Source organism: Scaptodrosophila lebanonensis, unplaced genomic scaffold (genome assembly GCF_003285725.1).
Source record: "Scaptodrosophila lebanonensis strain 11010-0011.00,11010-0021.00 unplaced genomic scaffold, SlebRS2 tig00001412-arrow-pilon, whole genome shotgun sequence".
In the NCBI taxonomy this organism is placed as follows: Eukaryota; Metazoa; Arthropoda; class Insecta; order Diptera; family Drosophilidae; genus Scaptodrosophila; species Scaptodrosophila lebanonensis.
Genome location: NW_022060739.1, coordinates 2,182,027 through 2,195,231, shown reverse-complemented (window position 1 = coordinate 2,195,231; position 13,205 = coordinate 2,182,027). Strand labels below are relative to the sequence as shown.

General features: G+C 41.9%; 5 protein-coding genes across 5 annotated transcripts; 2 read left to right on the top strand and 3 right to left on the bottom strand.

Moving 5' to 3' along the window:
• Positions 1-58: 58 nt before the first annotated feature.
• LOC115631831 lies at positions 59-896 on the bottom strand. The gene is made up of 2 exons (XM_030528669.1): positions 844-896; positions 59-766 (listed from the first exon to the last, which is right to left on the bottom strand). Exons 1-2 carry the CDS (start codon positions 892-894, stop codon positions 161-163), a joined length of 657 nt encoding a protein of 218 aa, XP_030384529.1. The 5' UTR covers positions 895-896; the 3' UTR covers positions 59-160.
• Positions 897-1,935: 1,039 nt separating this feature from the next.
• On the bottom strand, positions 1,936-4,605 carry LOC115631472 (alpha-N-acetylglucosaminidase). Its single transcript, XM_030528226.1, has 2 exons — positions 4,162-4,605; positions 1,936-4,103 (listed from the first exon to the last, which is right to left on the bottom strand). Exons 1-2 carry the CDS (start codon positions 4,387-4,389, stop codon positions 2,034-2,036), a joined length of 2,298 nt encoding a protein of 765 aa, XP_030384086.1. The 5' UTR covers positions 4,390-4,605; the 3' UTR covers positions 1,936-2,033.
• Positions 4,606-5,740: 1,135 nt separating this feature from the next.
• LOC115631492 (39S ribosomal protein L10, mitochondrial) lies at positions 5,741-6,720 on the top strand. Its single transcript, XM_030528251.1, has 2 exons — positions 5,741-5,869; positions 5,957-6,720. Exons 1-2 carry the CDS (start codon positions 5,848-5,850, stop codon positions 6,682-6,684), a joined length of 750 nt encoding a protein of 249 aa, XP_030384111.1. The 5' UTR covers positions 5,741-5,847; the 3' UTR covers positions 6,685-6,720.
• LOC115631491 (homeobox protein Mohawk) lies at positions 6,698-8,990 on the bottom strand. The gene is made up of 4 exons (XM_030528250.1): positions 8,925-8,990; positions 8,051-8,111; positions 7,294-7,986; positions 6,698-7,237 (listed from the first exon to the last, which is right to left on the bottom strand). Exons 2-4 carry the CDS (start codon positions 8,092-8,094, stop codon positions 7,018-7,020), a joined length of 957 nt encoding a protein of 318 aa, XP_030384110.1. The 5' UTR covers positions 8,095-8,111; positions 8,925-8,990; the 3' UTR covers positions 6,698-7,017.
• Positions 8,991-10,117: 1,127 nt separating this feature from the next.
• On the top strand, positions 10,118-12,938 carry LOC115631131 (TBC1 domain family member 15). The gene is made up of 3 exons (XM_030527798.1): positions 10,118-10,297; positions 10,403-11,291; positions 11,361-12,938. The coding sequence occupies exons 1-3, from the start codon at positions 10,175-10,177 to the stop codon at positions 12,482-12,484; spliced, it is 2,136 nt and encodes a 711-aa protein (XP_030383658.1). The 5' UTR covers positions 10,118-10,174; the 3' UTR covers positions 12,485-12,938.
• Positions 12,939-13,205: the final 267 nt, after the last annotated feature.

The window sequence follows — 13,205 nt, the reverse complement described above, 5'->3', positions numbered from 1 at the left end:
TTTACGCAAATACTTTACTGAGCGACATCTTGGAAATTTAAAAAATCTTCTTTTGATCTTCCTTTATTGAATATGCTTTTATTGATTGAAAAATATCCAAATGTATCTACATATATGATACGATTACCCAGTTATTGCACATGTTTTCTGTTAGCTAGTATTATAAATATTGAAACAAGTACCCCAAAAACTTATTTGCTTTTTCTACTAGGGTGGGTGCGTTCTTAACACTGTTATACCAAACAAAGATCTTGCTATTTTCTTGGCGCTCCGTTGGAGTAAGCGAACTGTCGAACTCTTTAAACTTTTTATCGAATTCGCTGAAGTAGACCGAAAAACGTGTTTTTAGTCCATTCTCTATAGCATCTAAGCCGTTCTTTGTCATAGAGGCCCATATGAGTGATGTTTCAAGGGTCGGTTTCACTGCGTTATCGGTGGTATTATATGCATTCACAATTTCGAACAAGGTGACAAAAAGCATATACGATTCCAGCTCGAAGGGTTGACCTTCTTCCCGTGGCTTCAACTTGCCAGCATCTTCGATGAATTCCGTGAAATTAAGGAGCTTAATACGAAGTTCTTCATTTCCTTCCTGGAGAGGCGACAATTCCTGTACGACTTTTTCAAATATAATTTTTCCCTCAGCTGCTACATATTCAGTTATGCGGGAAAGATTCTCGACCGCGAATAAAAGAAGTTGTTTGACTGCTTCAATTTCTTTAAATTCTTCAGAGGAGGACGAGCTGTCTTCTGCAGCCAACGCGAACTAAAAAATCACATATTATATTTAATTATATAATTATTTAATTATATTATTAATTTTGGACTTTAGTTTCGTCTTACCGTGGCCAACAGCGCTATAAAAAGGAACGCTAGATGTGTCTTTTGTCCCATCTCGAAATGTACTGTGGAATTACTTTTGCTACCTAATCTCTATTTATACCTATTTGCATGCTATGTAAAACAAATTACGGACAAGGTGATCAAAATGCATATATTCTCGAATTGATAACCTACAACATAATAACACATATTTGGTATATAATTGATAATTTGTCGTGTACTTTATTCATAAAAAACGTAGGCGCTCATTTGATTTTAACGGCGACTGTCTGATTTGCTTTTATGGGTATCGCAGGTCGGTTCTTTACACTGCTACTTTAAACTGTGCTGGTACCCAGTTCTAGATGCTCTGCAATTATTACCTTATACTAAGAACTAAGGACATTTTAACTTATTGTGGATTTATGTTTTCATCACTTGCTCACATCTCTTTTAGACAACCAAGCAGGCGTCCCTTCTAATCGAATGTAGTGTCCTCAATATGGCGCTAATTCTTGACTTGATTTTTGTTTTTCTGAGCTACTGCTGAACTTTTTAACAATCAAAAGAGGGTTTACTATCGTAGGAAATTGACATAAAGAAAGCGAGACGAGTGTTCTCTTGTTTGCCGTTTGTTTTTTTTTTTTTGCCATGAAAATACTTTTCAAATCAATCGGCCATAAAAAAGTTAGATAAGAATGCATTTTGAATTCTATATTTTTAATAATCTCTACTTTTTAATAAGTATACGTATGTATAATTAAACGAGTACTATAACACTAAGAAATAAAATTAGAGATTATTTTGGGAGAGCTGACGAAATGGTTTTATATACCGTCGCATAGGGCATACTGCAATTTAAATACGATATTTCTTAATTTTATATTTTATTATATTATCTATTTAATATATAACACATATAGCTGCAATTAAACAAATGTGGCGTAAATAAAGAAGGTTTTTATTAGACCCAATGATGGTGGACAGCTTGACAAATCGAACCATTGTTAATATAAAAACAAAACTTCGGCCTAAACAATATGCGATGCTATCAATTAATAGAATAAGATTTATTATTCAAAATTCTGCAGAGTAATATTTAATTCACCCGAATTGTGTTTTACTAAATCCTATTTCAAAATTTTGTATTTTTTTAAAATTGAACAAATAAACTAAACTAAACTTGTATTAATCGTTCTTTATATAATAAACTAATCCAAAATCTTCACAAACAAGCGATTATAGTGCAGAAATTGTGAATTCTGCGCATGCCGTATCCATTTTTCATATATCTCCAGTGAAATGAGCCACGGATTACCTTCCGGCTTTACAGAGTAGACATCAGTCTTGTTGCTAAATGGCAATTCCACCTCGTTAGCCACGCGTTCTTTGAAGGCGCTGCTATTGAACTCCTGGTGGGACTTCAGCGCCAGAGTCGCAGCGTCCAGAAACATGGCCCAGCGAGGCTTATAATAATCTCGGACCAGGCCTGACCACTGTTTGTTTGCATAGTCGAGTATCTGACCCGTAGGACCCCAAGCTGTCAATTGATTGCGCGCATTGAATTCGTAAAGTGGCTGCTCCTTAGCAGAAGTAGCCATGCGCTTGGCAGCCTCCAGCCATGTGCCTAACAGAAAATGCCTCCCGCTGGCCAATACACGCTCCAAATCGTCCAGCAGCTCCAACATTTGACCAGCGATATATTCGAAACGATCTAATTGACCTTTCCGGTACGCGGACTTAAGGTTGACGTACAATTTATCGGCACTCTGCTGCAGAAACTGACGCGTGACATCTATAAGATCGTGCAGGTAGATCTCGTACTTGTCGTCCTCCATTGGTATAGTATCATGTGCTTCCAGCAACAGCTGCCAGGCCTGCACAACACTAGAGCCATTGTACCAGCTCCAAGGCTGTAAATTGAGCGCCGGCCGTCGTGTGATCGTGTACTTGCCGCGCATCTTCTTAAGACCCTTGAAGGCATAGACACTGCCCCTCAGCAGCTGCCAAACTTGAGCGAGATTAGAATTATTCACACCATAGCGCACCAGCGCATAATGATCGAACCACTGATCAAGGGACAGCCTCGACAGGCTCCAACCACACTCCATGGCCAGCGAGTAGAGCACATAGTTTTGGCCAATGCCCTCGGGAGTGATACCTACGCCCACCATGCTGCTATTGGGCATTTGGCGAGCCGATGTGATGCCTTTGTTGACCAGCTCCACCGATCCGAACATGCCCAGTGTGCCGCCAAAGTTGTGCAGCATGCACCACACAAAAGGCTGCCCATAATAGGAGAATGTGCGCTGGTACTGTGGAAATTGTTCGCTTTGCAGATCCAGCACCAGCAAGTGACCGCGCGGCACAGCTGTAAGGAAGGCCTCTATTAATGCGTCCGTCCAAAAGATATTCTTCACAAACATCCAGCCCTGAAGCAGCCACACAGCATCCGGATCCACAGCACTCATAGAGCCATAGACTTGGGCAGCAGTTGCACGCATATAGTCGGCGTCAGCGACACGCGGCTGCAGTTCGTTGAACGGATCGCAGAAGTATATGTGATTGGAGCCATATCGCTGAATCACACGATGCAGGAAATGTGTGGCCACCTGTTTAAAGAGCGGATCCTGTGGTTCCACAAACAAGCCACAGCAATATGGGTCGGGAAATTTGTTCCAGCGCTCGACTTCCGTGTAGCTGGCATTCGGATAAACGCGCCTCATGGCCACTGGCACATGTCCAGCAAAGGCAGGCAGAGCCACACTCATGCCCAGGGATCGCTGAGCCTGCAGAATTTGCTGTTGAAGCAAAACCTGCAGGCGCCGATAGTTTGGAGGCAGTGGACCAGCCCAGCCACGAATGTTTCCCATGCGTTGCCATGCTTGAAAAGCAGGCCCGGCCAAGTGGGCATCGATCTCTTCATCCTCTAGTCCCAGCTGTTTATAAACATCCTGCCAAATGGCCTCCTGAATTGGCGCAATCGTCAGGCTTATGCCCATTAGGGCCATCCAGTCGATATGACGACGCCATTGCCCAAAGTTCCACCACACAAAGCTGTAGCTCCAGGTGCACACGTTCTGATAGTAAATAATAGAACTAGCCGATTGGGAACTATATGTGACATTTGGCAGTTGCACATTTGGTGGCAGTTCAATGTGCGTCTTGAACCAATCCAGATCCTTATTCAGCACATATTTCAGATAATAATGAAAGCCTTTGGCCACTGATACTCCATCCCAGCCAGCAATGAGTACTTTTCCATCATCCAACTGACTGATCTGTGAAAACGTACATAATATAATTTTTTGGACTCCAACCACGTATTTATTTATTTACCTGATAGCTGCGAAATTCCAATAGTTTGTTTACCTCCACGACGAAAAGTTTAGCGGCATTTGGACCCACCACCCGCTGAATTAGCTCTCTAACCGCTTGTTCTTGTACGTCGGGAGAGATGTTGGGTGCCAAGGACTCAGCCAGCTCTTGACCAGGCGCTGCAAAAGCTTTAGGTTCGAACAGTATGATGAGTGCTATAACAGCACACAGTTTCAAAATTAGATCCATACTGATTCCTATTCACGATTACGCGCACACTTGACCATGGCAGGGAAAATTGACCGTGGACATCAACTTAACAGCAACCCGCAGTTGATAATGAACGTGAACTAAAAATAGGGGCCGTGGCTATGAAATGCGCGTATCAGAAAGATCAGTGCACCACTACTATTATTTACTATTTAGTAATGTGAGAGCACAATTGAATTACTAGCGCAAATGCCGCTCACTTGCCCCTCTATCAACACAAACGCCGCTCACTTGCCCCTCGATCAACACAAACGCTGCAACACAGCTGGAAATGTTATTTTGTTATTGCTGCTGCTGCTGCTATGCTGCTCTTATCAGCCACCGGACCTAGGCATGCAAGCAGTAATGACACCAGACAATATGTTGTATATTCTGATCGTTATTAAATTGCTAAAGTTGTAAAAAAGTACAAATAACTAGCACGTTTTTATTAAGTAAATAAAATACTAATTATATGGAGAGTTTCGTTTACAAATTATATTTTTTAATTTGCATAAAGAAAATTCAACAAGTGGTTTTTAAAACAATTTTGCGAGCGAAAATAAATTGTGCATTTACCCACACTGAAAAAGCTGGCCGGCGGAAAAAGCAAAACATCAGTACTGCCGGACGTATAAGAGAACAAGATAATTCGATTGGGTAACAGGGTGGCTAATTTTGTTAATTTCGAATGGATACGTTACGGAACAGAGGAGAATTTAACATTCAACATATTAGATATTACTTGAGACATGTTTTGGAATAACACTCGACACCGAACAAAATAAGTGTTTTGATTGTGTTACCTTCAGCGGTCAAAGCGAACTGAAAAAACATAGTTTATACATGGCTAGTATAGTTATACAATGGCTAATTTTTGATCTATTTTTCGACCTACCCTTGCCAATACTGCTGAGTGAGCAGTGCTTTAAGTGTCTTTTGTCCCAAAATTGTAGTTTAAGAACGAATTATTAATTTGTATTTTACTTTGTATTTTACATCTCTTTTCGACAATAAAGTGAACTTTCTATCCCAATCATATAGTGTCGTTACAAGCAAAATAAATTTTACTTATACATTATTTTGTTCTTTATAGCGTAGTTTTTATTTAGACCTTTGTTATTATAATTATAATTTAATTTTGATTATAAAATGTAGCAAGTGCTTTTAAAACAATTTTAGGAGGGAAAATGAATTGTGTACTTACCCACACTAAAAAGCATCCCGCGGCAAAAGTCACTACGCAAAATATAAACACAACTGTAGTGCTGCCAGACGCTATAAAAAACAAATATTTGTGTGTCAGGGTGGCTCATTTATGAAAAACTAACCGAGCTGGCAACTTGACATTTAGTCAGCGAGCATTTTTACAAGAACTTTTAATTTGTTAATTTTGAATGGATACGTAAAGGGGCAGTGGAGAAATTAACGTAGAGCGTTTAAGAAATTGCCCAAGACATGTCTAATTTAATGCAGCAAGGTAGTTGCAAGTGCAATTTTCTAAACACAACATACGCAATGCGTTTTTTTACTTGGTTATACAATACACTTTGTTTTACCTTTGCAGCTCTGCCTTTGGCAACGAGTCGCACGCCACTCCTACAGTTCCTGCGCTTTCGCGGCAAGATCAACATTCAAAAGCCCCGAGCGCCGCATTATGAACGGGCACGTGTCATTGCCGTTACGACGCCAAAATACCCAGACCCACCAAAAGCTATCACCTGCTTCAAAAAGCGCACTCAGGCCCAGCCAGAGAATCCCTACAATGATATAATTGCGCGCGAGGTGCGCAATTGGCTGGAACACTCCAGCATGGTGGCCATATTCCACCTAAACTCCATCACAGCCGATGAACTCTATGCAGTACGGGTGCAGCTCTTCAAACAAAACATGCACCTGAAGTCGTACGGTCGCAAAATTATCGCTAACGCAGTGGGCGACACACGCTTCGAGGCAATACTGCCGTTGTTTCACTCCAATCACTGCATTGTATTCTCGGCGGACCAACGTGTGGGGACCTTGCTGCGGCTTACGCGTAAGGTGCCGCAAATGGTGCTTTTAGGCGGCATTGTAGAGAACACGCTTCTTAGTCGCAACGAACTTGTGGCGTATTCCCAACTGCCTAATCTGCAGTCGGCGCAGGCGGAACTTGTGCAAACCTTGAACATGGCTGCTGGAAATCTTGTGCAGCAGTTGCAGACACATCAACAAAACTTTGTTAATGTACTCGATGTCCATGCCAAGGGTGTCGAGCAATCGACTGAAGCGGATACCTCAAAGCAGTCGGATAAATAATTGTGATTGTTAATAACAATATAACAGGAAAAAATATGTATTTGTCTTTCATACTAAACTAAGACTAGAGTCCACAACTATCACTAATAGGCAGCCCTAATGCCGTTTCCGAATCCGATCAACTTTTCGTAGACGAAATGCGTAGCAAATCTTTTTCGTTAAAAAGAATTGTGTGAAACCTAACGTTTCCAAATCATGGCTTGGTTGTTTTATTTCAAAAAATGTTCGGAAACGGCATTAGTTCTGTAGATTGCACTTTCCAACGCCTCTTGATACATCTGCTGGCTGGAATGATTGCGTTTTTGTTCCTATTCTCAGCTGCACTGCTCCTGTCTAGGAACTTATCGCCTGCTGTGTTGTGCCGCCTAAATTTGACTCTGTATTGTGGAAACGTTGCCGGCAATTGAAGGCTAGATTTGCTAAAGCCTCGGCTGCATCCAATTCGTCCTTATGGTGTATGGTGTTATAATAATTCTGAACAGCCGCAGTCGCATCGCTAGTAAAGAGTACTTGGGATCTGGGACACGGAGGCGCGTCTTCAACATATTTATGCCTGCAATAAAGCTATGCTTGAAAATGGCCAATGAATTCAATATCATATAGATTCACCTGCGCATATTCCATTCAATGTGATAGTTGTGCTTATCCGGCGTAAACTTGGCTGCACTTTCCAACCACTTGTTGAGTTGTGTGCCCGCCTGCGGGGTCGAATCTTGTCTGCCGGTATCCCGCAGATACTTTTCCATCATTTGTTGTTTGTACTTGGCCTTTCCAACGGGCACAGTTGGCAGCATGGGCACCCGATTAACGTTGTCATTAGTGCCCATAGCATCCACATAGAAATTTGGCTTGTACATTGTTAATGCGTTGTTGCCGTTACCATCGCTTCCTGTGCTGCGACTGGACAGTTCATCATCCTCATACCCATCAGCGTCTTCCTCGTCCACTTCACCGCGAGCTCGCATGTCCTCCTCCCAAATGCTATCCTCGGACGATATGCTAAATTGTTCGACATTTCCGCGAGCATTATGATTGTAGTTCTTGATAAGATGGCCCCAGGATTTCTTAGCCTTTTCTCGCTCCGAGTTCTTCAATTTGCGTCGCCAATTGGCAAACCAATTGCAGATTTGCGTGTATGTTAAGCCCGTTTCGGCTGCCAGGTGCTTCTTCTCATCGCGACTGGGATACGGATTGTCCCGCCGCCTTATAAGCCAATCCTTCAGCATGCGCTTGATGTCGGGTGTAAAGAGACGCTTGGCAGCGCGTGTTGGATGCCCGTCATCTTCCGGAGGCCAGGCACGCCTGCAAAATGGAGAATGGAAAGTGTTGAGCAAATTGTCGGGCTGTTGAGCGCAAAGGGACTCACCTGCTGTGGCGGCGATTGCGCTTGGGACGCGATGATTTCTCCATGACACGGCACACCAACACTACAAAAAAACAACAGCAACAACAAGCCAAGAAATACCGTAAGTGATTGCTCATAATTAATCCAATCGGACCAAAATACGCTGTAAGGCATTTCCATTTCAAAACTTTGGGTGGGTGGCGCTATTTCTGGCACCGAACGTTGCTGAGTTTTCATGTTTTTTGCTTTGTTGTCTTTAAACGAGCTCTCGAGTAATGAAAATAAACTAAGAAATATCGGATAGGTGGGCAAACCAGAGAGGGAGAGCGAAATTGGCGTTGGATATCAAACGATGAAATCAAAACAGCAATAAAATGAAAACCTACAAAGTCAAATGTGGAGAAAATTGGAAGAAAACTGCGACAGGGTCGTGTTTTTTAAATGAGCACAGACACTCTGTCTCTTTAATAATCAGTTTCGATTAATTATATATACTATATGTAGATACATATTAACATATATTCGAGCGAATTCATTGAGAAATTTTTGCCAAACATGTTTAGGCCAACCAGATAATGGGAGACAATCATTTCTGCGCTGATTCTTGACATGCAGTCTTCCAAATATAGGAAAAATATTGCTACCACCTTTAAAATCAAACACTATGTTCAGCATACAAAATATGCTTTGGGATTAAATGAAGCAAAATTATTGTTGACATTCTAATTCGATTTGTGGTAACATTAACAAATTATATAATCCTGAATGAATACAATAGGCTTGTTTTTTTATTGCTGTACTCGATCATCCGTATAATTTTAATTACTACATATCGGTGTATACAAGAAAATCCACGTCCTAGTTTTTCTCTCACCTTTTGCCCTCAAACACCCACCTGTTGTGTTGAAAATGTAAATTTCCAAATTCTTGTACTGGTCGTATTAAATGGCTACTCGATGGCCAAACGTTTCGCTCGACGTACTCGCGCAGACTGATACGCTCAGCAATTTTTCAAAAATGCCCAAATGATTTTCGAAAACATTTTGCCACTCGGAAAACTCACACGTATTATCAACGACAACGAGCGCGGAGGCACTTCTAATCTATTTACAAAATACGAGAAAATATTTAGATGCGCTTATTTTTAATAGTCTCTACAGAGTGGTCGAAGCATTGCCATTAACACACTTTATGGCCGAAACTGAACAATATCTGTATGTGTGTCTGTGTGTTTCTATATCTCAAGCATCCAGTGCAGGGCATATGCTCGACTGCGCAGTCCAATTTGTCGCCAATTCACTTTCGCTCTCAATTGCTTTCTGCAACCATCAGGCATTTGGTGGCCATGGTGGTACGAGTATTAACCCCAGTTCTCTTCTTAAAAAGTATTTATCACTGCGAAATATTGTCGGATCCTACTCACACTCATATAAATATAATTAACGGCAGTAGGTAAAGCTCAAAAGATGCAGTGGAATATGCGTAATTAAACTACATATGTATGTATGTATGTACATAATTTTGCTCGGTACCTAAGAAGGGGTAAAACCAGAGTCGAATTATTAACTTTACGATCTGTTTTAAATTAGTCGTTCTTACATAAGATATAACTCATAAATTTTAACTGATATTTTGTTTTTTGCTAATATCTAATAACAATCTGTCTTAACCATAAAAAGTAAACTTTCGCTAATAATTAAAAAACGATTATTCAATAAAACAACATTAAAAACTACCTAACATTTAAATAAGGTAAATGGAATGAAAAGATAGGCAGCCTTTTCTATGAATAATTTATACACACTCTATTGGCAATGCAAATAAAAAATATTTAATTTAATTATTTAAATATTTAAGTTGGAGTATTTATAAAATAGGGGAAAATTGAAACCTACTTAATACACAATTACTGAACAGTTATTGTTGAAATCAGTAGCCAAAATTTACAGTTATCTTTGTTGCGTTACCACACGTTTCGAATTTACCGCTTGAAGTCAGCAATGCAAAAACGCGTTTGCGTCTTTTAGTGCGTTTTAATGCGCGTCTTTTGCACACTGAGCATTCAGGTCAATTGTTTATATCTAGAACGTAATAAAACGCAGGATTAATCAAGATTTTTTGGACAAAGCTTCGTGTCCGGTAGCTATGAACGATTCGGTGCGTTACGAGCGCGGCCAGCAGATTCAGCTGGGCCCCTTAAACGAATCGCTGGAGGTGGATGCGCTGCGCAGCGGGGAGGTGGAGATTGATCCCCAGGGCACGGGAAACGTAAGTAGTGGGCGCACCATCATTGTCATTGTCGTAAACACTGACTCATGCAGAAACTACATGAAAATACTCGACTAACTGTGGATTTGTTTTTATAATTTCCAGATACTTTGCACCCACGATGGTGTGCTGCTGAAGAAAGCCAGTGCGGAGCATATCTCAGAGCTGAATACTAGTGGGTCGCTATCGCTAGTGGAGTATCAGTCGCACCGTCGCCGCCTTTATCTAGAATGGCATCCAAATGACAGCATTATGATAGCGGACGACAGTCAGGATCAGGGCGATTGGGCGCTGGTTGACAGAATATCAGGTCGCACACGGACCACCTCCGAGTGTCGTGCGTTTAATACAAAGCCATCGGATGGGGCTGTTAATGGCAACTCAGCGATGGCTCGTGCCCGCACTATGTGGGTGCTATTGGATGATTTGTCGACGGTTGAGGTACGCCATCGTGGGCAGACCATTCGGTTCCTGCGAAAGAGCGATCACAGTGTGCATAGCGAGTTCTTCTTTCAGCATGGCAATGCGGATCTATTTGTGCGCTCCATGCGACAACTTCATTTCATTGAGAGCTCCCAGACAAATCGTGGTGGCGAGGAGTACGTCATACTGACAACGGAGACACAGAAGCTGAAGAAAACCTTTGCCGAACTCGATATAGGCGAGATCAAGTCGAGCCAGTTGCCCAAAGAGAGCTGGCTACCCAATAAGTTGGCTGGCTTTCTGGGCAATATACCCGACTATGTGCAGCCGCCGTTTCAACGTTCGCCCAAGTCTAGGCCCAGCACTTTGATACAGGGCGACCGACAGATATCGCCAGACAACTATCAAATTATTGGCCTCAGCGGAAGCACCAACAGTGCTTGTTCCTCGAACAGCCAGAGTCGTGGCGATAGCGCGGATAAGTCGCCGGCGGATAGTGAACTGGAAAATTTGAATGCACAAGACGAGAAAATCGTTAACAATTTGCCCGATCGCCAAAATGTTCAGCGAGGTAAATATAAATATTTCTCATATATTTATTCTCCATTATATCTAATTAAAAATACATTTAATATCGTAGGTCCGCCTTTGAGCGAAACACAGTGGCTGGAGTTCCAGACGCCAGATGGCCGCCTCTCCGACAGCGCACGCGTTAAGGAGATTATCTTTCGCGGTGGGATTGTGAACAGCCTTAGGGCAGATGTGTGGAAATATTTGCTGAACTATTATCAATGGTCCGACACGGAACTGGAGCGCATAGAGCGTCGGAAGCGAAAATCACGGGAATACTACAACATGAAGGCCCAATGGCTGGCCATGACACAGACTCAGGAGGCAAACTTTGTCGGCTATCGTGATCGCAAGTGCCAAATTGAGAAGGATGTGAAGCGCACAGACCGCTCGCTTCAATTCTTTGCCGGCGAGGATAATCCAAATCTGGCGCTATTGCAGGGCATACTCATGACCTATGTTATGTACAATTTCGACTTGGGCTATGTTCAAGGCATGTCCGATCTATTGGCACCCATACTAGAAATTCAGGTGAACGAGGTGGACGCGTTTTGGTGCTTTGTTGGCTTCATGGACATGGTCTTTACGAACTTCGATATGGATCAGGCGGGCATGAAGACTCAGTTTGCACAATTACGTAGCCTGCTTGAAGTCGCCAATGCCCGTTTATTTAACTATATGCGCACCCATGATTCGGACAACATGTATTTTTGTTTTCGATGGCTGCTCGTCTGGTACAAGCGCGAGTTTAGCAACGATGACGTACTCAAATTGTGGGAATGTCTGTGGACCCGCCTCCCTTGCCCCAATTTCCATCTGCTCATCTCTGTGGCCATTTTGGATCAGCACACAGACGTGATCATCGACAGCAACTACGAATTCACAGAAATATTGAAACATGTCAACGAACTCTCGGGCAACATCGACGTGAGACGTACACTCGAAATTGCCGAGGCCATCTATCTGCAGCTGAAGGCGTCCGAAACACTGCCCAACGACATACGCCAGATCATAGGCGAGCCATTACTTCCAGCAGTTGCTGGCAGTGATCAGGCAGCTAATGATGAAGAGGAAATGGCGTATTCCGATGATGGCTTCGACGAGTTACGTGAGCTAACACCGGAGGAGAAGCGACGCCAGCAGGAACTACTCGAGGAGGCGTGCGAACGCTCCCTGTTCCTTCAATACGTATGATATGGCTGCGTGGGGGTGGTTGCCATTGCCTAAGACAATGCAAGCGCAAATTTTGTAGCGTCTAAGACTCAAAGTTTACTATCGTATCGTTGATGCAGCTAACGTTTCGTGCCAGAGGCATAGCTGGTAAAGTGCTTTAATTGCTGATACACCATTACATACATACATATTATATATACTGTATATTGTATACATATTTGTACTTTTTGTATTTATAGTTGTTATTTCCTACCATTATTATTGGCTCACGAAAGCAATTTTATTGATACATATTATTATTGATAAGTTCCCATGTACGTAAAAAATTTCCTTTATATCAATTTATTCACACAAACATTTTTTAAAAGTGTCAATTATGTCATACTTTGGATTTTCTTTCGCAGCTTTGCCCGTAAACATTGTTATATCCTTGTAGATTATACAAAAATATATATCAATCGATATTCATATTAAATCTAACTGACTTTCTTATATCCAACTACGTCACTAATGAGCCGTTAGAAAAGGCATCCCAAAAGAGACCAAATAATGGGCCAATTTCCCGTTTAATTCAGCGTCGACCTCAAAAAGTTTTTAACGTTTATTCAAAACATCGACAAAACTAAATTCAGCGGCGTCCTCGTTTTTTTTTTCAGAATACAATATAACCAAAAATAGCGACACACCTAACGGTACATTACTGTACATAGTTGTTAATTCGCGGTAGTTGCCCCTGTTCCCC

Coding starts and splice junctions, on each gene's coding strand:
- LOC115631831 (XM_030528669.1), bottom strand. CDS start 894: ATGGGACAAAAGACACATCTAGCGTTCCTTTTTATAGCGCTGTTGGCC. Junction 767..843: donor TTATAGCGCTGTTGGCCACG/GTAAGACGAAAC, acceptor GTGATTTTTTAG/TTCGCGTTGGCTGCAGAAGA.
- LOC115631472 (XM_030528226.1), bottom strand. CDS start 4,389: ATGGATCTAATTTTGAAACTGTGTGCTGTTATAGCACTCATCATACTG. Junction 4,104..4,161: donor TGGAATTTCGCAGCTATCAG/GTAAATAAATAA, acceptor ACGTTTTCACAG/ATCAGTCAGTTGGATGATGG.
- LOC115631492 (XM_030528251.1), top strand. CDS start 5,848: ATGTCTAATTTAATGCAGCAAG. Junction 5,870..5,956: donor GTCTAATTTAATGCAGCAAG/GTAGTTGCAAGT, acceptor TTACCTTTGCAG/CTCTGCCTTTGGCAACGAGT.
- LOC115631491 (XM_030528250.1), bottom strand. CDS start 8,094: ATGGAGAAATCATCGCGTCCCAAGCGCAATCGCCGCCACAGCAG. Junction 7,987..8,050: donor CGCAATCGCCGCCACAGCAG/GTGAGTCCCTTT, acceptor TCCATTTTGCAG/GCGTGCCTGGCCTCCGGAAG. Junction 7,238..7,293: donor ATTGAATGGAATATGCGCAG/GTGAATCTATAT, acceptor GCTTTATTGCAG/GCATAAATATGTTGAAGACG.
- LOC115631131 (XM_030527798.1), top strand. CDS start 10,175: ATGAACGATTCGGTGCGTTACGAGCGCGGCCAGCAGATTCAGCTGGGC. Junction 10,298..10,402: donor ATCCCCAGGGCACGGGAAAC/GTAAGTAGTGGG, acceptor TATAATTTCCAG/ATACTTTGCACCCACGATGG. Junction 11,292..11,360: donor TCGCCAAAATGTTCAGCGAG/GTAAATATAAAT, acceptor TTAATATCGTAG/GTCCGCCTTTGAGCGAAACA.